The 22,604-nt window shown below is 37.8% G+C and overlaps 1 protein-coding gene across 9 annotated transcripts in view; it reads left to right on the forward strand.

Annotated features, from left to right (window-relative positions):
• Positions 1 to 22,604, forward strand: part of PSD3 (pleckstrin and Sec7 domain containing 3) — a 499,749-nt gene that overhangs the window by 405,994 nt on the left and 71,151 nt on the right. For all 9 annotated transcript variants that reach the window (XM_060291626.2, XM_060291630.1, XM_030834855.2 and 6 more), the window contains one exon: positions 11,112 to 11,182. In XM_060291626.2, coding sequence (XP_060147609.1) covers positions 11,112 to 11,182 — 71 coding nt within the window. The remainder of the gene's footprint in view (positions 1 to 11,111; positions 11,183 to 22,604) is intronic.

Genomic DNA, 22,604 nt, shown 5'->3' on the forward strand with positions numbered 1-22,604 from the left:
CCTCATTGCTGCTGACAAGAAACTTCCAGACTAGTTGGTTAAGACCATTCTTGGAGGAGGTTGTACTGCAATTACTGCAATTAGGTTAGTTATTAAGCCTTGGTCTGGTGAGGTGGGCTGAGCACAAGTGACTCCATTTGGGGCCTATTGTCTCTTTTTTAAGATGACTTATGATAAGGTGGTGGGTATTAAACCTCCCTTTTAAAAATCTGCTAATGGCTGTTGTGGTACTGTTCTTACCATAAATAAATTGGGGATGGGGATCGTTGACAAATGTTTCATGTTGTTTTAGCAGCACTTAGTAATTTGTATCAAGGCTGCTTGTTGCAGTCCTCTTAGGAATGCAGTCCTGGTTACAAGGTGGGAAGTCCCAAGGTGGGAAGGGGTGAAGCTCTTCCAAGCACTGGCAGTCTAAACAAATGGAAGACGTTGGCCTGACATGGAAAAGCTGAGTTACACACATGGTGGCATCACTTCAGATGCAGTTCATGGCAGTGGGCTGTTTTCTGGCATCTGTGTCAGCGGTCTTGTAGGAAGGGTTGGGAACCGTGTTTTAGAAAGGGGAGCTGGCAGTCTCTCCTGAAGCTCCTAAGTTTGGGGTAAAACAGTCAGACTGCTGTCATCTTCCCTGAGAACAGCCTCTGTCTGCAGGCTGCTCTTCCTTGCCACTAGGAGTTATTTTTGTTGACCTGTAGTAGCTTTTGCCCAGGGGCGTGTTAAAGGTGCCAATGGGGCTTGGGCTATTTTACAGTTAAGGTAGCCTACTTGAATTCTATTTGTAGAAATGCATGCTCAGCAGCATCTTAGACTCTAAAGTTTATTGGTCATAAGGTGCTTGTGAAGTTGAACAAACTTGATTTGGTGTCACTTGATGAGCCAGATTCAGGCTTATCTGATTTATCAGTTACCTGCGTTCCTCAGATAGACTGTAATAATTTACCCTTACATTTTATTTTAGTATGTTGCTCTCTGTAAGTTTGATAATGAATCCTGTAAATTGCTCAAAAAATTATGAAAAAACATAGTATGCTTGATTTTCTTGGAGTTCAGTGTTCATACCTTTCACATATAATGAAGTTATTGAACTTCAGTAACATTTTGCTATTGTCCAACTTTTTAAGGTGGTTATTAAAATAGCAAGTTCTCCAGCATCTTCCTTCACTTTATAAGAATTATGAGCATGGTGACTATGGTTAATAACACTGTATTACATAATTGAAAGTTGCTAAGAGGATAGATCTTAAAAGTCCTCATCACAAGAAAAAAACTGCGGTAATGTATGGTGATAGATGTTAAGTACACTTACAGTGGTCACCATTTTGCAGTATAGACAAATATTGAATCATGTTGTACACCTGAAACTAACATAATGTTACATGTCATTATATGTCAGTTTTTTAAAAAAAGAATTATGGGATGCTGTTTGTTTCCTAGAATTTAAAGTCCCTTTCCACAGATGTCCATTCTTTAATAATTATTGAAAACCCATAGCAATTTGTCAAGCTATGTTTGTTCCTTATGAGCCTGGGTCTTTACTGATATCCTATTTCCATATCCAACATCCTCTTGTTGAAATAATCTGTATGAAAATTTTGTCCTGCCTCTTCTTTGCTCTTTAACCAACCTGAGTTTTCAAATGTATTTCACCTAAATGATGGAGACACTTTTTAAAAAAATTATCTTCAATGTTTGTTGAGTTGCCTCATCTACATGCCTATTTAGGACATCTGATGCTTTTCTTCTTTTTCGAGTTTTTAATCTGTTCTCTGGACACAGTAACAAATAGTACTTGCTTGGAGATTCCATTCTAGTATAGGGGGAGCTCAATAATAAATAGGTGGTATTTCAGGTGACTGTTAAGTGATCCAGAGAAAAATAAGGCAAGGTGAGGAGAGGAAGCCCTGGGGGATGTGACATCTGAGCAGCGACCTGATTGAAGTGAAGGGGCAGAGGTCATGCTGGTATCTGGGAAAGCAGCAGCGAAGAAAATGTGCGGGATGTTCATCTGTCAAAATGCTAAAAAAGTTTATATGACTCTAGTATTTGTTTTTCCTGAAAAAAATAGCTGTATATTCTGGGTTATTTTTGTCTTTCTCGCTGCCTGCACACTTTTCCCGTAACCTTAGCTCATGATGATATGTTCTTATTATGTCCTGCCCTCTTCTCCAACCTCAGCACAAGTCCTTTACATTCTCCCTGTGCTTCTAGCAATGGCTAGCTGTGAAACCATCTCCTAGCTGAGTGGAGGAACGTATTTGTTTACAAGTTGGGTTTGTACATTTTTATGGCTTATTACTTGGGTAAAAATTTCTCCATCAGCTTTTGTTCCTCCTCCCACTGTTCACTTTTACTGTTTGCATTCATGTTTGATGTATCCAATGTCAAGACAGGACAGGACCTGGGACAAAACAGAAACAATAAATATGTTAATGAATGTGCTGTACTCCATCCTCCCCCCAATTAAATTAAGGATGAAAGGTTACCCCTTTTCTATTAAAATGCATCAGGAATGTCTGGGGCCGGGGTGGGGGTTCTTCTCAAAATATTGACTTTAACAAAGAAAAATTTCTGAATACATGAATGATGTTTAAAAAGTAAGTCTTTGTGTTTTAGCATGGAAATTGGATGCATTTTCTTTTAGAAGACAGTATCCCTAACAATAAAAAATACACTTTTAAAAGATTCACATGTATTAACTCATCTGATTTTCAGAATAACCCTATGAGGTGTAGGTAGCATTTTATTATTGTTTTACAGAGACAATAAGTGACGCATGGGGAGGCTGACTTGCCCAAGGTCACTCAGGTGAAACCAGAATTTCAAATCATGTGCTCTCTGTGGAAAATACTATGTTGGCTTTTGTCCAGAGGCCATCCTGATAAAGGATGGTGGTGATCAGTATTATGAGTCTTCTGTAATTGAGATCCATGTTTTGATTCAGTGTCTTAGTCCAGATATACTGTAGAGAAGGTGGAGGGCCAAAGAAAACCCCCCTTTTCTATCTGCTGAAAACGAAATCCTCATTTAGAACCTTCTCTGACTTGTAAACCCTACACATGGGTAGAATTAGTGACTTCCTCCTCTCTTTACCTGCTTGAAACCTCCACTGTGGTTGCTTTCGGTTAGTGCCATGCTACCGGTAATTTGGTTTATACAACTTATCACTGTTAATGTGAACTGTTTAGGGGTAGGGTTTGTGTCCTAATAACCTTTATGAAACAACACTGTAAAGTAATTATTGTATGTTGTAGTGTCATTTTATAGATTTATAACCAGAGATGTTAGGCAACTTGTTGAAAGTCAGAGAAATAGTAGACAGCAGGGTATGAATAAAATCCAAGTTTCCTGGTTCTTGGTCCAGAGTACTTTCTGCCATTCCAGAAAGATCAATTTAGGGTAAAAGTCTTGACTTCTTAAAGGAATAGAATCACATCCAGAGTGAACATCATCCTGCCAGGGGCATCCTGGGGAGCATATTCTTCCAATTCTCTCTTGTGTTTCATGTTCTGTTCTCTACCAGTGATGCAAACCTATTTCTATTATAAAAAGAAGGAAATGTTTTTCAGGGAAAAGCAATCTGTATAGGTTGTACTTCTAGTTCCTGTAAGGCTGCCCCAGTTTTTCCTTTTATAAAATAGAGTTGACTGCAGGTAACAGCTCCCAGTCGTAAAGAGAAAGATTATAAAGATTAACTGATTTTTTTTAAATGTGTAAATTGCCTTAAATGTTTCGAAGGTAAATGATTTAGAAATATAAGATAGTAATAGTACTGTTTTATTTCTACCACTCTGTTATAAACCTGGAGATAATTAACACTATGAGTTGCTTAATATTGTGTGAGTTTTCTCCCAAAGGTAACTTCTGTTGTGCACAGCTGGGATTCCATTGCTTCAAGCAGTAATCTGAGTGTCTCAGTTACTCAACTAAGATTTAATGGTACTTCTTATGGTGGTGCCTGAGAATATTTTATGAAAGGAAGTTAGGGATAAATATACAAGGATTACTGTTAACTTCACATAATGATTTGTAGGGAGAGCTGTCGTCCATGAATTTATCTAAATCCTTTGCATACCAGTCATAGAAAGCAAACTCCCCCTGCCTGGGGTGCACCTTCAGCTGCCTCAGTGACGTAGAATTGAAGAGCTTGCTTCCTACCAAGGTAGCATATCTCTTCATTCTATAGTAGAGATACTTTAAGAATTTTGCCCAGTTTTCAGATGCTGTCACTAGGGAATTAACTTTAGAAATGTCTTGTGCCTTTTACAAATCTCGTACAGACATGTCCCAGTTGTACAGTGTAGAAGGGCTTTTGCTGAGCACATCTTTGTTTCCAAGATTTATTTTGGAATGCCCTCGGTGGTGTTGCATTATATTTTAAATGTCTTTCTCCCATTAACATAGAGAAATTGAAGGTATTTTACATGGAGCTTATTACATCCTCACATTTCCCTTGTTTCCTAGCCTGGCAGGGCCTCCATTGTTAGCTTTCAGGCCATAACTTAAGAATTGTTTCTAATTAGTGTGGATATGGCTTACTGACCTTCTCTACCATTTGGGGAAAAAATGATATTTTTGTCACTTTACTGGGGCAATGGAAGAATATTTTTCAGGCCAACAGACAGGAAAGAAAGGTTTGTGTATTAAAAGAAAAAATAGACACTGTCCATACTATGTCTTTCTATGCTTCTTAAGTCTTTCTGATATTAAACTTGAAGAAAAGGAAAAAGTAGATAATCAGGGAACCCACAGTGTGGAGTGTTCAAAAACAGGCCAAGATTTTGATGAAAATAGAAAAATTGGAACAGTAAGATCTTAAACGCAATCTGTTTCCAGTTCGGTTCAGAAGAAATTAAAGTTGGAGAGTATAGCATGCAAATAAAAACCTTTGCATGAAGCTTATACCTTTTGGTGAATTAAAAAAATAAATATCTTTATTTTCTGGCATATATCCGTCATTACTCTTTACTGAATATTTCATTGCTCGGGAGTATTTTATACCTTCCTCTTTATGAAAGAAGGGTGACAGGCTGTGCTTTCATTCTCAGTTGTGCATTTAACTATTTTTTAAAGATCAGTGGTAGTAACTGAAGCCAAAATATTGTTCATTGTACTTCATATTTTCAAGAAGACTTCTTCAAATGTATAATAAAGATAAGGTCAGAATACTAATAAGAACTGGTTTATAATATTGAAGATTTAATGATAGTTTCACCACTGCTCAGGTTTGGAACAACTGCGAATTTCTCTTTTGCAGAAATGTGTTGTGTGTGTGGTGTAAAAAGTCACAGAGGCCTGTTGACTTTTTTGTTTCTTGTTTTACTTTGAATATCACCCCTATATCTCAGAGTCTACCAACTCAGTGTGGATGAGTCTAGTTTGACTGCTCTTTCCCTGCATACAAACCAGAGTAAAAGTGGCCAGTGCGATGGGGAACCTAGTGCTGCAGGTTAGTGAAGTCTCAGAGTCCACATCTGTAAAATGAAGAATATAGAAGTGGCTCCTCACAGAGTTGTGGGCTTTAGTTAACATACATCCAGTTTTGGAACAGTGCTTAAAACAGTATGTTCTCGATAAATGTTAGCTGATGCTATCACTACTGCTACAATTATTACTGCTATTAGCCTTATTACTCTGCAAAATGCTAGGTGAGCTAGGGGGCAGACACAGGATCGTGGCTCAGTTCTGAGCTGCATCGCCATGAGCAGGGGTGCTTCTGAAGGCATCAGGGAGATCAGAGAACACACCTGACTTGCATTCCCCTGCTGTCCTATCTTCTCATTCCCTGCCGTCTGTGCTTACCTCACCGGAGTAGTACGCCTGACTATTGCAAAGGATTGTCACCTGGAGAGTTTCCCCTTAATGTATCCATAGAACATGTTTCCTCCTCCGAGTTGCACTAGACAGTAGCTTTGAAATCCGTATGTAGGTAGCCCCCTCAGTAGCTTACACCACCTCTCAGAGCTGCAGATGCAGTTATAATGGAGACATCAATGTGAAATAGAGGCAGTGATGCCTAACTGAAAGGATCATTTGGATCAAACAGAACGTTTATAATGCGTGCCCAGTGCTCAGAGCACTGTAGTAGTATAGGTGCTCAGTTAGCACTGCTGCCTTCCCCTTTCTTTCCAGTTCTTTGTCTTTATTGTGCACCTCTATCCATATTTTGGGCTTTTTCTCTCATGTGGGCGATTGTAACAGCCTCCTTCCTTGTTCTAGTTTCTCTCATCCTGTCCTCCGCTCCTATCTCCTTATCCTGCTTCAAATGAATTCTAGATTATAAAATTTGTCAATGAATTCTTCAAAAGAAAAGAAAAAATGAGAAACTGTTTTTTGGCAACACAATGGCCTACAAATTCCAAAACTCGTACATTATGAAACATCTAAAAGTGATTAAAATATTTTTAAACACCTTTTAAATGAGTGGATGAACCTGTAACAATGAAAGGGAAATGAGTACAAATCTAGGAAGTGAGCTAGCCCTGGGACTGCTAATCCCTCAGGGCATCTGTGGATCTGGGTGCCCAAGGAGTACTGGAGATAAAACTACCAGCTTTTAGCACAGAGGACAAAAAGATAGAGTATGAAGGAGCTGTGAAGCCGCCTGTGGGGTAGACTGAGAAGTTAGAGTATCAGAAGTTTCAATAGCGGAGACAATGGAGAGACAGTATTCAAACATATGATGACTGCAAGTGTTTGGAAATGATACCTGAGAAGCCCAGAGCTGGATAAACGTGAAGAAACCTGTACGTAAACAACATGAAGTAATGTCTTCATGAGAAAAGGTAATTGTCCACCTAGACTTTTTTTTAATTAATTAAGTAATTAATTTTGGGCTGCATTGGGTCTTTGTTGCTGCACACGGGCTTTCTCTAGTTGTGGCGAGCGAGGGCTACTGTTCTTTGCGGTGCTTGGGCTTCCCATTCCGGTGGCTTCTCTTGTTGTGGAGCATGGGCTCTAGGCGCGCAGGCTTCAGTAGTTGTGACACACGGGCTCAGTAGTTGTGGCTCGTGGACTCTAGAGCACAGGCTCAGTAGTTGTAGTGCACGGGCTCAGTTGCTCCGTGGCATGTGGGATCTTCCCAGACCAGGGCTCGAACCCGTGTCCCCTGCATTGGCAGGCAGATTCTCAGCCACTATGCCACCAGGGAAGTCCCTAGAATTTCTTATGAAACAAAGACATTTTCATATGAAGAGAAACAGAAAAAGATTTGCCACCAAAAGACCCTCACTAAAAGAACTTCTAAGTATAGATTTCAATAAGTAGTTGAAAATGGCCTCCAAAAACAACCTGAGTTACAGAAGTAACAAATAAAGGTAATATTATAGTAAACATGAGGGAAAATCTAAGCAGACAGTGGCAATTTATACAAAATGTCTACTTCAGTAGTATTAAACAAGACAAAAGTAATAGACACTGTTATCATGTAAGGTTGGAGACAGTTGATGAGTTAAAATACACCAAGATTCTTTTGTTTTCAAGAAGAAGGAAAGCAGTCTTTGGACTCTGGGTATGCATGTTAAAAATAGCCGTGGAAGTGTAGTCTAGTGCACAAAACGGTATCTTTTGATCAAGTTTGGCAAACACCTTTTCACAGTAGGCACCCAGATATTTGTTAAAATGCATCTACCTACCAACCCGCTACCACCCTTGTAGTTAGAGCCTTGCAGTAGGATACATCCAGTTTCCAGTCAGTGACTTCACTGATTCCTTCCACCATGTTCATTATGTAACTACAGTTATAGCTCTTTCCCCAGCCTTCTGTACTTAATAATGAATGTGCTATGATGTCAGATTTAACTCCCTCTACCGTTGTCATTATGAGGGACAATCCTCCTCATTCAGTGGGGTCCAGCCCTGTGTTTCACGTGGCAAGCCTCACCGAGGGTGCAAAAGCCATAGCTGCACTGTGTGTGTGTGGCTTTAAAATCAGGGCCGCTGAGGCTGCCTCTGCAGCCTTCCCATCCTGTTTAGTGCACAGTGGTCCTTTTCTTCCCTGAATTCCACTGTAAAATGGAGGTAATACTAGTGTCTTATTTTTAGCATTGTGGTGTGCGTTAAACAACTAAGTTATAATTGACCAAAAACAAGATTAAGTTTTACACTTCTGTGGGAGCTGGAAAAATAGAGCATGGCGCACAGGGTTAATGCTCCCTGACTCAGCATTAGTCACCCACAGGTGACTTGCGATCAGAGTTTGGTTGGAGAGATCTTTGGGATCCATTTCTAGGAGGCTTAGTGTGGTAAAGATGAAGATCTGTTAAAAGTTTTTGTGAACATGTACACCAATTTGTTACCAAATTGGTGGACTAGACCCACACTGGGGTCCTAACCCGGGTGGAGACTCCTTGTCTCCGTCAAGGAGGTTCTTTTTCTGCTCGGATTCACACAGCCACTAATGAAACCAATGAAGAGCCTGGGACAGCACAGCCTTTATTCAATGGCCAAAGAATGGAAAGAAGCCAGAACTCGGTTCCCAAATCAACTTCTCAACCCAATTCAGGCAGAGACACAATGTACAGAGGAGGGTCCAGGTAAAAGGGTGGGAATTGGAAAGAGAGGGAGGAATATTCATGAATAGAGGTGTGGTTTGGATCCGGACCTGATGGAACACTCCTTTTCAGTCCTTGTATGGGCTTTTCCAGTTGTTGTCATGGCAGTTGTCAACTATCCTGGTGTCAGTGGGTGTGTCGATTAGCTAATCTGGCTCAAGGTCACTGGAAGTCAAATCTTCCCCCATCTTGGGCTTAGTTGGTTCTGACCAGTTCTTCTTTTTCTCCTTGCAGCTTCCTCCTGAAACTTAGATAAGAGCAATTGGTTTGCATTTGAGGGAGGGGCAGGGTTATGATTCTGGGGCAACAACCTTGGTAACAGATTAATAGATTTCTACTTGAAAAGCAGAAAACTAGATTTGTAAATCTTTAAACTGAAGGAATCTCAAGATGCCACTAAATTAGTTTTAGGGCTTTGGAGAAAGCCTTTCAAATCCAGGCAGGACCTGTGTTCCTCCTATAGAAAACAGAAGGGTTTCTCTAAGTTCTTCTCCAGCATTAGCCAGTGCTTTGCCTTAAGTTATATGAATTATCCGCATTTTAAAATGAAGCAGCTGAAGTCCTGAGAGGTTGGGAGACTGGTCGGGAGTTACCGAATTAGGGTTAGTGGGTGAGAGGAGAGGTTTGAGACAAGGTCTAGAGATCAGCTGGTCTGCCTTCCAGCAGGTACCTCCACCACACCGCTGCCTCTGTCCTGCTCTGCAGCAGCTCCTGCAGCCCGGGGCCACTTCTGTGTGCCCTGCTCTCACATGGCCCAGATCAGAATTTGACATCTATTGAAAAAGGCAGTCAACATTTATTTCATATATGTGTGTGTATGTGTATATATATATATATATATATATATATATATAAAAGATGATCTATGGCTTTCTTTATAGTAGCCACTTGTTTTTCTTTATAAAGAAGGTTATGGCGCTTCCCTGGTGGCGCAGTGGTTAAGAATCCACCTGCCAACGCAGGGGGCAAGGGTTTGAGTCCTGGTCCGGGAAGATCCCACATGCCGCGCAGCAACTAAGCTTGTGTGCCACAACTACTGAGCCTGCGCTCTAGAGCTGCGAGCCACAACTACTGAGACCACGAGCCACAGCTACTGAAGCCACACTCCTAGAGCCCATGCTCCACAACAAGAGAGGCCACCGCAATGAGAAGCCCCCGCGCCGCAATGAAGAGTAGCCCCTGCTTGCCGCAACTAGAGAAAGCCCACGTGCAGCAACGAAGACCCAACACAGCCTAAAATAAATAAATTTTTTAAAAAAAGAAGATTATGGTATACATTTTTTGATCATTTATTTTTGAGTACACACTTTAAAACCTTACGTGATGGAAACAGATGGGATGAAATTTTTTTATTTCCCCTGGAAACCTGCAGAGTGGATGTTTTGAGTCCTATTTTGCCAGGTGGATATCTCAGTATGGTGTTGGCAGGAGCACCCGTGTTCTGTAGGTGGCTATTCACCTACTTTCCAAGCCTAACAATTCTTCAGTCAAAGGAGATTTAAAAGATTTACTTAAGAATAATGCACTTCCTAATTTAATCAGGCATCCAGGTTAAAGACAGCCTAAAGACAGCCAAATAGTTGATAACAGAATAAGAATAAATGGCCCTTCCTGCATATTTGGTAGACATTAGAGAAATGATATTCAGGTAATAACCTTTTCCAGTTACGGATTTTAATTTTATCAAGATTAAGAATAAATAGTAAACTGTTTTGCTAATCTGTGCTTTTACTTTAGGACAATCTGTAAAGTTTTATATAAGTCAATAGAGAAATTCTACTTTATACTCCAGGAAAATATAAATAAAGGAAATATAAGGACTTCCGGAAGAAACTTAGTTTGGAGAATTTTTATAAAGGTGCCTAATGTCTGCCTTGCACTATGCTAGGTTCTGTGAATTCTGAAGATGAAGGATATCTGTTCTCAGGTTATTCACAGTCTACTGAAAGAGACATTTAGAAAAAAAAAAATTATGTTACAGGGCAGCGTAATCTGCAGCAGAGGTATCACAAATTGCCACAGGAGTAATATAATTAAAGTTACAGTCCAGCTGGTGGATGTTTGGGAGAAAGGCCAAGAGGAGTCCTTTTATATTCCGGGACTTTTTTCTTATGACTCCTGGAAACTTTGACAAAGCCATGAAGGCTCTGGTTCGTGAGCCCTTAGATTAATGTGTATTTCCAATATGCCTCTTGCTTTTTCAGTCTTTTAGTCACCTCTACTGGAGCACGGACCGCAGAGCCTTGCTGCTTGGGCTCAGAGTCCTGCTTCTCCTCTTCCTACTTATGTGACCATAAGCAGAGTACTTCTCTGTGCTTCAGTTTTATAAAAAGACAAGAGTAATAGTACCTACCTCACAGTGTTATTGTGAGGATTAAATGAGATAATACTGCCTGTTACACAGTAAGCCTCAAGAAAATTTTAGTTCTCATTATTATTAGTCTCGGTAGCAAATAAACCAGGAACATTGAAGCATAATCACCATGTTGACCTTTTAGGTTCTCCTTCGAAAAACGCAAATTTCCATCAAATAAAATTTTTCAATTTTTTTTCCCTTTCTAGCTCCAAGAGGAAAGCGAGGATGGAAGACCTTTTATGCTGTACTAAAGGGAACAGTTCTTTACTTGCAAAAGGTAAAAGTAGATACAAAAAAATGAAGCCTGTAAAACTTTATGAAGCGATAATTAGACAGGTTACCTAGAAAATACTCACTTTGTACAAAGAGGCCACATCAAACACCCAAAAGACTGTTTAATTGATATCTAAATTCTCTTTTAGATTTTTTTTTTGTTTCTGGTGCAAAAATTGTTTTGGAAATTATTTATATATATATGTATATATATTACATTTTATAAATATAAAAGGTTATATACATGCATATATGAGTGTATGTGATCAGAGGGAGTGGATGAGCTGTGTTCTAATTATATTCAATTAGAAATGCTGAATATAAGTTGATAAGTTAGACTTCATATTGTCTATTCAGGTTCAGATTGTGGTAACACTTGTTTCAATGGGTATTTATACTATAGATTAGTTTTATCCCTCATTTATTTAGTTATTTATCTTCATTTAGATCCTACCTAAATCTAGAAACACATTTTCTTTCAAGTCCTGGTATTTAACACTGCAAATGTATTCCAGTTACCTGGGTAAGTGTTTGACCATACCATTTCCTGTCAGGGTCCTTTCTTCTAATCCCAAAGTCTGGAAATTATTTTGGTATCAAGTTTATATATTCTGACCTTTGAAGGCTAGTCCCTGGAGCTTCCGCCTCCCTAGCTCTGTGTGCGTGGAGATGGGAAAGTTGTGTCTTGACTGGAATAAGTACACCACGTCCCAGGGCCCAACAGGACTCTAGCTCCCACCTCAAAGGAAAGCTTGGAAATACTTTTTCTTTTTAATGTGATAAAAAACATAATGTGAGATCTCCCTCAATAAAATTTTAAGTGAATAGTACAGTATTATAAACTTTATAAGCACCATGTTGTACAGTAGATCTGTAGAAACTTTCCGTCTTGCATGACAAACAATACCCCATGAACAGCAGTTCTCCCATTTCCCCCTCTCCCCAGCCCCTAGCAACCACCTTTCTACTCTCTGTTTTTTTAAGTTTGGCTCTCAGATACTTCACATAAATGGCAACAAGCAGTGTTTGTCCTTCTGTGGCTGGCTGATTTCACTTAACGTAAAAGGTTCATCCATGTTACAGCATATGACAGGATTTTCCTCTTTTTTATGACTGAACAATATTCCATTGTTTACTTCATTTTCTTTTTCCATTCATTCGTCCATGGACATTTATGTTGTTTCCACCTCTTGGTTATTGTGAACAATACTGCAGTGAACATGGTGTGCAGATATGTCTTTGAGATCCTGATTTCAGTTCCCAGAAGTGGAATTGCTGGATCATATGATAGTTCTACTTTAAATTTTTTGAAGAACCTCTATATTGTTTTCCACAGTGGCTGAATCATTTTAAATTTACACCAACAATGCACAGGAGTTCCAATTTCTCCAAATGCATGTCAACATGTGTTATTTTCTGGGTTGTTTTAAAAAAAATATTTTTTAATAATGGCCATACTAACAGGCATGAGATGATACTTCCTTGTGATTTTGATTTACATTTTCCTGACAATTAGTGATGATGAGCATTTTTTCATATCCCTGTTGACCATATGTGTGTTGTCTATGGAGAAATGTTTATTCAGATCCTTTGACCATTTTTTAATCAGGTTATTTGGGTTTTTTGCTATTGAGTTTAGGAATTCCTTATATATTTTGAATATTAATCCCTTATCATATATGTGGTTTTCAGGTATTTTCTCCCATTCTGTAAGTGGCCTTTTCACTCTCTTGATTGTTTCCTTTGTTGTGCAGAAGCTTTTTAGTTTTACATAATCCCGTTTCTCTATTTTTGTTTTTGTTACCTGTTGTTTTGGTGTCCTATCCAAGAAATCATTGCCAATGTAAATGCCAAGAAGCTTTTCCTCTGTGGTTTCTTCTAGGAGTTGCATAGTTTCAAAGCTTAAACATTTAAATCCGTGATGAGTTGACTTTTGTGTATGGTGTATGTTAAGGATGAACTTGCATTCTTTTTCACATGGACATCCAGTTTTCCTAGTACTATTTGTTGAGGAGATTATCTTTTCTCCTTTGTGTTATTTTGGGACCCTGTGGAAGATCAGTTGATGGGATTGTTTCTGGGCTGTCTATTCTGTTACATTGGACTACATGTATGTCTTCATACCACTACCATAATTTTTTGATTACTATGGCTTTGAAATATGTTTAGAAATGGAGAAGTGTGAGGATTCTAAATTTGTTATTCTTTCTCAATATCATTTGGAGCATTCAGGATCCTTTGTAGTTCCATATGAATTGTGAAGGTGAATTTTTCAGTTTCTGCAAAAACTACCATTGGGATTTTGATAAGGATTACATTGAATCTGTAGGTGACTTTGGATAGTATGGGCATTTTGATAATATAAAGTCTTCCAATCCATGAACATAGGATGTCTTTCCATTTATTTGCGTCTTTAAATTCTATCAGCAGTGTTTTGTACTTTTTATTGTATAAGTTTTTCACTCCCTTTATTAAGTTTATTCCTAAAGTATTTTATTGTGTTTGATTCTGTTGTAAATGGAATTGTTTTCTTAATTTCCTTTTTGGATTGTTCATCATTAGTTTATAGAAATGCAACTGATCTTTACACGTTGACTTTTGTATCCTGCAACTTTGCTGAATTTATTTCTTAGTTCTAACAGTTCTTTTGTGTAATCTTTAGAGTTTTCTGTATTTAAGGTCATGGAATTTGTAAACAAAGATAATTTTACTTTTTCCTTTCCTGTTTAGATGTCTTTAATTATTTTTTCTTCTTGATGGCTGGGCTAGGACTTCAGTACTATGTTGAATAGAAATGCCAAGAGTGGGCATTTTTGTCTTGTTTCTTTTCTTAAAGAAAAAGCCTTCAGTTTTTCACCATTGAGTATGATGTTAGCTGTGGGCTTTTTATATATGATCTTTATTATAGTGAAGTAATTTCTTTTTATTCCTAGTTTGTAGAATGTTTTTATCATGTGAAAGGTTGTTGAATTTTTATTAAATGCTTTTTCTGCATCTATTGAGATGATCATGTGATTTGTAACATTTGTTATGTTAATGTGGTTTATCATACTAGTTAATTTTCATAAGTTAAAGCATTCTTGCATTCCAGGGGTAAATCCCAGTTGGTCATGGTGTATGCACCTTTCTTTTCTTTTTTTTTTTTTTTTTTTTTTTTTGCAGTACGCGGGCCTCTCACTGCTGTGGCCTCTCCCGTTGTGGAGCACAGGCTCCGGACGCGCAGGCTCAGTGGCCATGGCTCACAGGCCCAGCCGCTCCGTGGCATGTGGGATCCTCCCAGACCAGGGCATGAACCCGTGTCCCCTGCATTGGCAGGTAGACTCTCTACCACTGCGCCACCTGGGAAGCCCCTGCACCTTTCATAATATGATGTTGGATTTGGTTTGCTGATATTTCGTTGTGAATTTTTGAGTCTATATTCATCAGAGATATGGCCTGTAGTTTTCTTTTCTTGTAGTATCTTTTTCTGGTTTTGGTATCAGGCTAATGCTGGCCTCATGAAATGATTTTAGAAGTGTTCCCTCCTCTTGAATATTTTATAAGAATTTGAGAAGGATTGGCGTTAATTCTTTAAGAGTTGGGTAGAATTTACTTGTGAGGCTGAATGGTCCTCGACTTTTCTTTGTTGGGAGGTTTTTGATTACTGATTTAATCTACATGCTAGTTATAGGTCTATTCTGATTTTTATTCATAATTCAGTTTTAGCAAATTGTGTTTCTAGGGATTTATCCATTTTTTCTAGATTGTCCAATTTGTTGGTGTATAATTGTTCATAGTTGTTTCTTATAATATTTTTATTTCTCTGACATTAGTTGTAATGTCTCATCTTTCATTTCTGATTTTACTTATTTGAGTCTTCTCTCTGTTTTCCTTAGTAGTCTAGTTAAAGGATTGTCAATGTTATTATTTTCAAAAAACCAACTCTTAATTTCAATGATTTTTTTCCCTCTACTGTTTTTCTGATCTCTATTTCATTTATTTCTGTACTAATCTTTATTTTTTGAGGGAAGTGAATTTTATTTGAGCTGCTGGCGTTTTGAAGATTTACTCTTTTCTTCTATTACAAATAGGTTTTTAAGACAACTAAGGAGAGATTATCACCCTTGAGGTATGATACTAAAATTAGTGTTTTCACATCTAAGACATTATTACTTGTAAGTCAGTCAAAATTACTGCTATTTAATTTTTTTTTTATTTTAGCACATAAAGATAGGTTTTTGTTTTTAGGACAAATTATCTCAAATGCTTGTTTTAAAAATGTAGTTCTTTTTTTTAAATTTATTTATTTTAGTTATTTATATTTGGCTGCACTGGGTCTTCATTGCTGCTCGTGGGCTCTCTCTTGCTGCAGCAAGCGGAGGCCACTCTTCATTGTGGTGTGCAGGCTTCTCATTGCAGTGGTCTCTCCCATTGCAGAACACGGGCTCTTGGCACGCGGGCTTCCGTAGTTGTGGCACGTGAGCTCAGCAGCTGTGGCCCGCAGGCTCCAGAGCATAGGCTCAGCAGCTGTGGCACACGGGCCCAGCTGCTCCGCAGCATGAGGGATCTTCCCAGACCAGGGCTCAAACCCACGTCCCCTGCATTGGCAGGCGGGCTCTCAGTCACTGTGCCACCAGGGAAGCCCAAAAATATAGTTCTACTTTGTACCAAACTTGAAATATTTAGCAAAAATTAGCATCATGATCAGTATTCCAGCTTACGTCTTCAGAATTTCACAGTTGATGCAAAATGTTTATTATTTTTCTTATTGTTATGTTGATATGAATCCTTTATGTATGTAAAGTCCACTTGCTAACAAGGGCTACACTGAAGCTATGTAAACTCCCTAATAATTGGATCTGTGTCCTAGCATGTGGCACACCAACATTTTAAAAAAGGGTCTCTGAGCAACTTTGACGAATATTGTTTGCTATCTTGTTTTTTTGAGGTTCTTCTCCCATTTATTTATTTTTTGTTTTAATTTAAGTATAACTGACCTACAACACTATGTTAGTTTCTAGTACACAACGTAGTGATTCGATATTTTTTATATATTACAAAATGAACACCACAATAAGTCTAGTTACTGTCTGTCATCATATAAAGTTATTATATTATTATTAACTGTATTCCCCATGCTGTACATTTAATCCTTGTGACTCATTTATTTGGTGACAAAAGTGTGTACCTCTTAATCTCCCTCACCTATTTTATTCACTCCTCCACCCTCCTTTCTCTGGCAACCACTTGTTTGTATTCTGTATCTATGACTCTTTCTGTTTTGTTATGTTTGTTTTGTTTTTTAAATTGTACATGCAAGTGAAATCATGTGGTGTTTGTCTTTCTCTGACTTATTTCACTTAGCATAATAACCTCTAGGTCCATCCATGTTATTGCAAGTGGCAAGATTTCATTCTTTTCTTTGCTGAGTAATATTCTGTTATAAATGTATATATGCCACATTCATCTATCAGTGGACATTTAGGTTGCTTCCATATCTCGGCTATTGTAAATAATGCTGCAATGAACATAGGGGTGCATGAATCATTTTAAAATAGCATTTTTGTTTTCTTCAGAAAAATACCCAGAAATGGAATTGCTGGATCTTATGGTAGTTCTGTTTTTTAAATTTTGAGGGACATCCAAACTGTTTTCCATAGTGGCTGCACCAGTTTACATTCCTGCCAACAGTGCACAAGGATTCTTATCTCCACATCCTTGCCAACACATTGTTTATTGTCTTTTGGATTACAGCCATTCTGACAGGTATGATGTAATATCTCATTGTAGTCTTGATTTGCATTTCCCTGATGATTAGTGATGTTGAGCATGTTTTCATCCATCTGTTGGCCATTTGTGTCTTCTTTGGAAAATGTCTATTTAAGTCCTCTGCCCATAATTTCATCAGCTTGTTTTATTTTGTTTTGATGTTGAATTATATGGAACCTTTGTATATTTAGGATATTAACCCCTTATCAGATATTATTGCTTCAGGGATCTTCTCTGATTTAGTAGACTGTCTTTTCATTTTATTATTAGTTTTCTTAATTGTGCAAAAGTTTTTTCGTTTGATGTAGTGCCATTTGTTTATTTTTGCATTTCTTTCCCTTGCCTGAGGAGACGTATCCAAAAAATATTGCTTAGACCAATGTCAAAGAGCATACTGCCTGTGTTTTCTTCTAGGAATTCTATGATTTTACATCTTCCATTCAAGTCTTTAACCCATTTTGAGTTTATTTTTTATAGGTTGTGAGAAAGTAGTCCAGTTTAATTCTTTAGAATGTAACTGTCCAGTTTTCCCAGCAACATTTATTGAAGAAGCACTCTTTTCCCATCTTTTCCCTAGGTTTATTCTGAGATATTTATCCTTTTTGTTGCAATTGTTAATGGGATTGTTTTCTTTCTATTAGTTTGTTGTTAGTGTAAAGAAACACAAAATTGCTTTTGTATCTTGTAACTTTACTGAATTAATTTATTAGTTCTAATAGTTTTTTGTTGTCATCTTTAGGATTTTCTAAATATAGTGTCATCTGCAAACTGTGACTTTTACTTCCTCCTTTCCAGTTTGGATGCCTTGTATTTCTTTTTCTTGCCTGATTGCTATGGCTAGCGCTTCCAGTCCTATGTTGAATAAAAGTGGCAATAGTGGCCATTGTTGTCTTGTTCCTGATTGTAGAAGAAATGCTTTCAGCTTTTCACAGTTGATAATGATATTGGCTATAGGTTTGTCATGTGTGGCTTTTATTAGGTTGAGGTATGTTCTGTCCGTACCCACTTTGTTGAAAGTTTTTATTACAAATGGACGTTGAATTTTGTCAGAAGCTTTTTCTGCATCTATTGAGATGGTCATGAGTTTTATTCTTCAGTTTGTTACTGTGGTGTATCATTGATTGTTTTGTGGATATTGAACCATCCTTGCATCCTAGAATAAATTCCACTTAATTGTGGTGTATGATCTTTTAATGTATTTTTGAATTCAATTTGCCAATATTTTGTTGAGGATTTTTGTATCTATGTTCAGTGGGGATAGTAACCTACAGTTTTCTTTTTTTTTTTTAACATCTTTATTGGGATATAATTGCTTTACAATGGTGTGTTAGTTTCTGCCCCATAACAAATTGAATCAGTTATACATATACATATGTTCCCATATCTCTTCCCTCTTGCGTCTCCCTCCCTCCCACCCTCCCTATCCCACCCCTCCAGGCGGTCACAAAGCACCGAGCCGATATCCCTGTGCCATGCGGCTGCTTCCCACTAGCTATCTACCTTACGTTTGTTAGTGTGTATATGTCCATGACTCTCTCTCGCCCTGTCACAGCTCACCCTTCCCCCTCCCCATATCCTCAAGTCCATTCTCCAGTAGGTCTGTGTCTTTGTTCCTGTCTTACCCCTAGGTTCTTCATGACATTTTTCTTTTCTTCTTAAATTCCATATATATGTGTTAGCATACGGTATTTGTCTTTTTCTTTCTGACTTACTTCACTCTGTATGACAGACTCTAGGTCTATCCACCTCATTACAAATAGCTCAATTTCGTTTCTTTTTATGGCTGAGTAATATTCCATTGTATATATGTCCCACATCTTCTTTATCCATTCATCCGATGATGGGCACTTAGGTTGTTTCCATCTCCGGGCTATTGTAAATAGAGCTGCAGTGAACATTTTGGTACATGACTCTTTTTGAATTTTGGTTTTCTCAGGGTATATGCCCAGTAGTGGGATTGCTGGGTCATATGGTAGTTCTATTTGTAGTTTTTTAAGGAACCTCCATACTATTCTCCATAGTGGCTGAACCAATTCACATTCCCACCAGCAGTGCAAGAGTGTTCCCTTTCTCCACACCCTCTCCAGCATTTATTGTTTCTAGATTTTTTGATGATGGCCATTCTGACCAGTGTGAGATGATATCTCATTGTAGTTTTGATTTGCATTTCTCTAATGATTCTTGATGTTGAGCATTCTTTCATGTGTTTGTTGGCAGTCTGTATATCTTCTTTGGAGAAATGTCTGTTTAGGTCTTCTGCCCATTTTTGGATTGAGTTGTTTGTTTTTTTGTTATTGAGCTGCATGAGCTGCTTGTAAATTTTGGAGATTAATCCTTTGTCAGTTGTTTCATTTGCAAATATTTTCTCCCATTCTGAGGGTTGTCTTTTGGTCTTGTTTATGGTTTCCTTTGCTGTGCAGAAGCTTTGAAGTTTCATTAGGTCCCATTTGTTTATTTTTGTTTTTATTTCCATTATTCTAGGAGGTGGGTCAGAAAGGATCTTGCTGTGATTTATATCATAGAGTGTTCTGCCTATGTTTTCCTCTAAGAGTTTGATAGTTTCTGGCCTTACATTTAGGTCTTTAATCCATTTTGAGCTTATTTTTGTGTATGGTGTTAGGGAGTGATCTAATCTCATACTTTTACATATATCTGTCCAGTTTTCCTAGCACCACTTATTGAAGAGGCTGTCCTTTCTCCACTGTACATTCCTGCCACCTTTATCAAAGATAAGGTGTCCATATGTGCGTGGGTTTATCTCTGGGCTTTCTATCCTTTTCCATTGATCTGTCTTTCTGTTTTTGTGCCAGTACCATACTGTCTTGATTACTGTAGCTTTGTAGTAGAGTCTGAAGTCAGGGAGCCTGATTCCTCCAGCTCCTTTTTTCGTTCGCAAGATTGCTTTGGCTATTCGGGGTCTTCTGTGTTTCCATACAAATTGCAAAATTTTTTGTTCTAGTTCTGTGAAAAATGCCAGTGGTAGTTTGATAGGGATTGCATTGAATCTATAGATTGCTTTGGGTAGTAGAGTCATTTTCACAATGTTCATTCTTCTAATCCAAGAACATGGTATATTTCTCCATATATTTGTATCATCTTTAATTTCTTTCATCAGTGTCTTATAATTTTCTGCATACAGGTCTTTTGTCGCCTTAGGTAGGTTTATTCCTAGATATTTTATTCTTTTTGTTGCAATGGTAAATGGGAGTGTTTTCTTGATTTCACTTTCTGATTTTTCATCATTAGTATATAGGAATGCCAGAGATTTCTGTGCATTAATTTTGTATCCTGCTACTTTACCAAATTCATTGTTTAGCTCTAGGAGTTTTCCGGTAGCACCTTTAGGATTCTCTATGTATAGGATCATGTCATCTGCAAACAGTGACAGCTTTACTTCTTCTTTTCCGATTTGGATTCCTTTTATTTCCCTTTCTTCTCTGATTGCTGTGGCTGAAACTTCGAAAACTATGTTGAATAATAGTGGTGAGAGTGGGCAACCTTGTCTTGTTCCTGATCTTAGTGGAAATACTTTCAGTTTTTCACCATTGAGGATGATGTTGGCTGTGGGCTTGTCATATATGGCCTTTATTATGTTGAGGAAAGTTCCCTCTATGCCTACTTTCTGCAGGGTTTTTATCATAAATGGGTGTTGAATTTTGTCAAAAGCTTTCTCTGCATCTATTGAGATGACCATATGGTTTTTCTCCTACAATTTGTTAATATGGTTTATCACATTGATAGATTTGCATATATTGGAGAATCCTTGCATTCCTGGAATAAACCCTACTTGATCATGGTGTATGATCCTTTTAATGTGCTGTGGGATTCTGTTTGCTAGTATTTTGTTGAGGATTTTTGCATCTATGTTCATCAGTGATATTGGCCTGTAGTTTTCTTTCTTTGTGACATCCTTGTCTGGTTTTGGTATCAAGGTGATGGTGGCCTCGTAGAAGGAATTTGGGAGTGTTCCTCCCTCTGCTATATTTTGGAAGAGTTTGAGAAGGATAGGTGTTAGCTCTTCTCTAAATGTTTGATAGAATTCCCCTGTGAAGCCATCTGGTCCTGGGCTTTTGTTTGTTGGAAGATTTTTAATCACAGTTTCAATTTCAGTGCTTGTGATTGGTCTGTTCATATTTTCTATTTCTTCCTGATTCAGTCTTGGCAGGTTGTGCATTTCTAAGAATTTGTCCATTTCTTCCAGATTGTCCATTTTATTGGCATAGAGTTGCTTGTAGTAATCGCTCATGATCTTTTTTATTTCTGCAGTGTCAGTTGTTACTTCTCCTTTTTCATTTCTAATTCTGTTGATTTGAGTCTTCTCCCTTTTTTTCTTGAAGAGTCTGGCTAGTGGATTATCTATTTTGTTTATCTTCTCAAAGAACCAGCTTTTAGTTTTATTCATCTTTGCAATTGTTTCCTTCATTTCTTTTTCATTTATTTCTGATCTGATTTTTATGATTTCTTTCCTTCTGCTAGCTTTGGGGTTTTTTTGTTCTTCTTTCTCTAATTGCTTGAGATGCAAGGTTAGGTTGTTTATTCGAGATGTTTCCTGCTTCTTAAGGTGGGCTTGTATTGCTATAAACTTCCCCCTTAGAACTGCTTTTGCTGCATCCCATAGGTTTTGGGTCATTGTGTCTCCATTGTCATTTGTTTCTAGGTATTTTTTTATTTCCTCTTCGATTTCTTCAGTGATCACTTCATTATTAAGTAGTGTATTGTTTAGCCTCCATGTGTTTGTATTTTTTACAGATCTTCTCCTGCAATTGATATCTAGTCTCATGGCGTTGTGGTCAGAAAAAATACTTGATATAATTTCAATTTTCTTAAATTTACCAAGGCTTGATTTGTGACCCAAGATATGATCTATCCTGGAGAATGTTCCATGAGCACTAGAGAAAAATGTGTATTCTGTTGTTTTTGGATGGAGTGTCCTATAAATATCAATTAAGTCCATCTTGTTTAATGTATCATTTAAAGCTTGTGTTTCCTTATTTATTTTCATTTTGGATGATCTGTCCATGGGTGAAAGTGGAGTGTTTAAGTCCCCTACTATGAATGTGTTACTGTTGATTTCCCCTTTTATGGCTGTTAGTATTTGCCTTATGTATTGAGGTGCTCCTATGTTGGGTGCATAAATATTTACAATTGTTATATCTTCTTCTTGGATCGATCCGTTGATCATTATGTAGTGTCCTTCTTTGTCTCTTCTAATAGTCCTTATTTTAAAGTCTATTTTGTCTGGTATGAGACTTGCTACTCCAGCTTTCTTTTGGTTTCCATTTGCATGGAATATCTTTTTCCTTCCCCTTACTTTCAGTCTGTATGTGTCTCTAGGTCTGAAGTGGGTCTCTTGTAGACAGCATATATAAGGGTCTTGTTTTTGTATCCATTCAGCCAATCTGTGTCTTTTGGTGAGAGCATTTAGTCCATTTACACTTAAGGTAATTATTGATATGTATGTTCCCATTCCCATTTTCTAAATTGTTTTGGGTTCGTTATTATAGGTGTTTTCCTTCTCTTGTGTTTCTTGTCTAGAGAAGTTCCTTTAGCATTTGTTGTAAAGCTGGTTTGGTGGTGCTGAACTCTCTCAGCTTTTGCTTCTCTGTAAAGGTTTTAATTTCTCCATCAAATCTGAATGAGATCCTTGCTGGGTAGAGTAGTCTTGGCTGCAGGTTTTT

The sequence above is a fragment of the Globicephala melas genome, chromosome 21 (assembly GCF_963455315.2).
Source record: "Globicephala melas chromosome 21, mGloMel1.2, whole genome shotgun sequence".
Taxonomy (NCBI): domain Eukaryota; kingdom Metazoa; phylum Chordata; class Mammalia; order Artiodactyla; family Delphinidae; genus Globicephala; species Globicephala melas.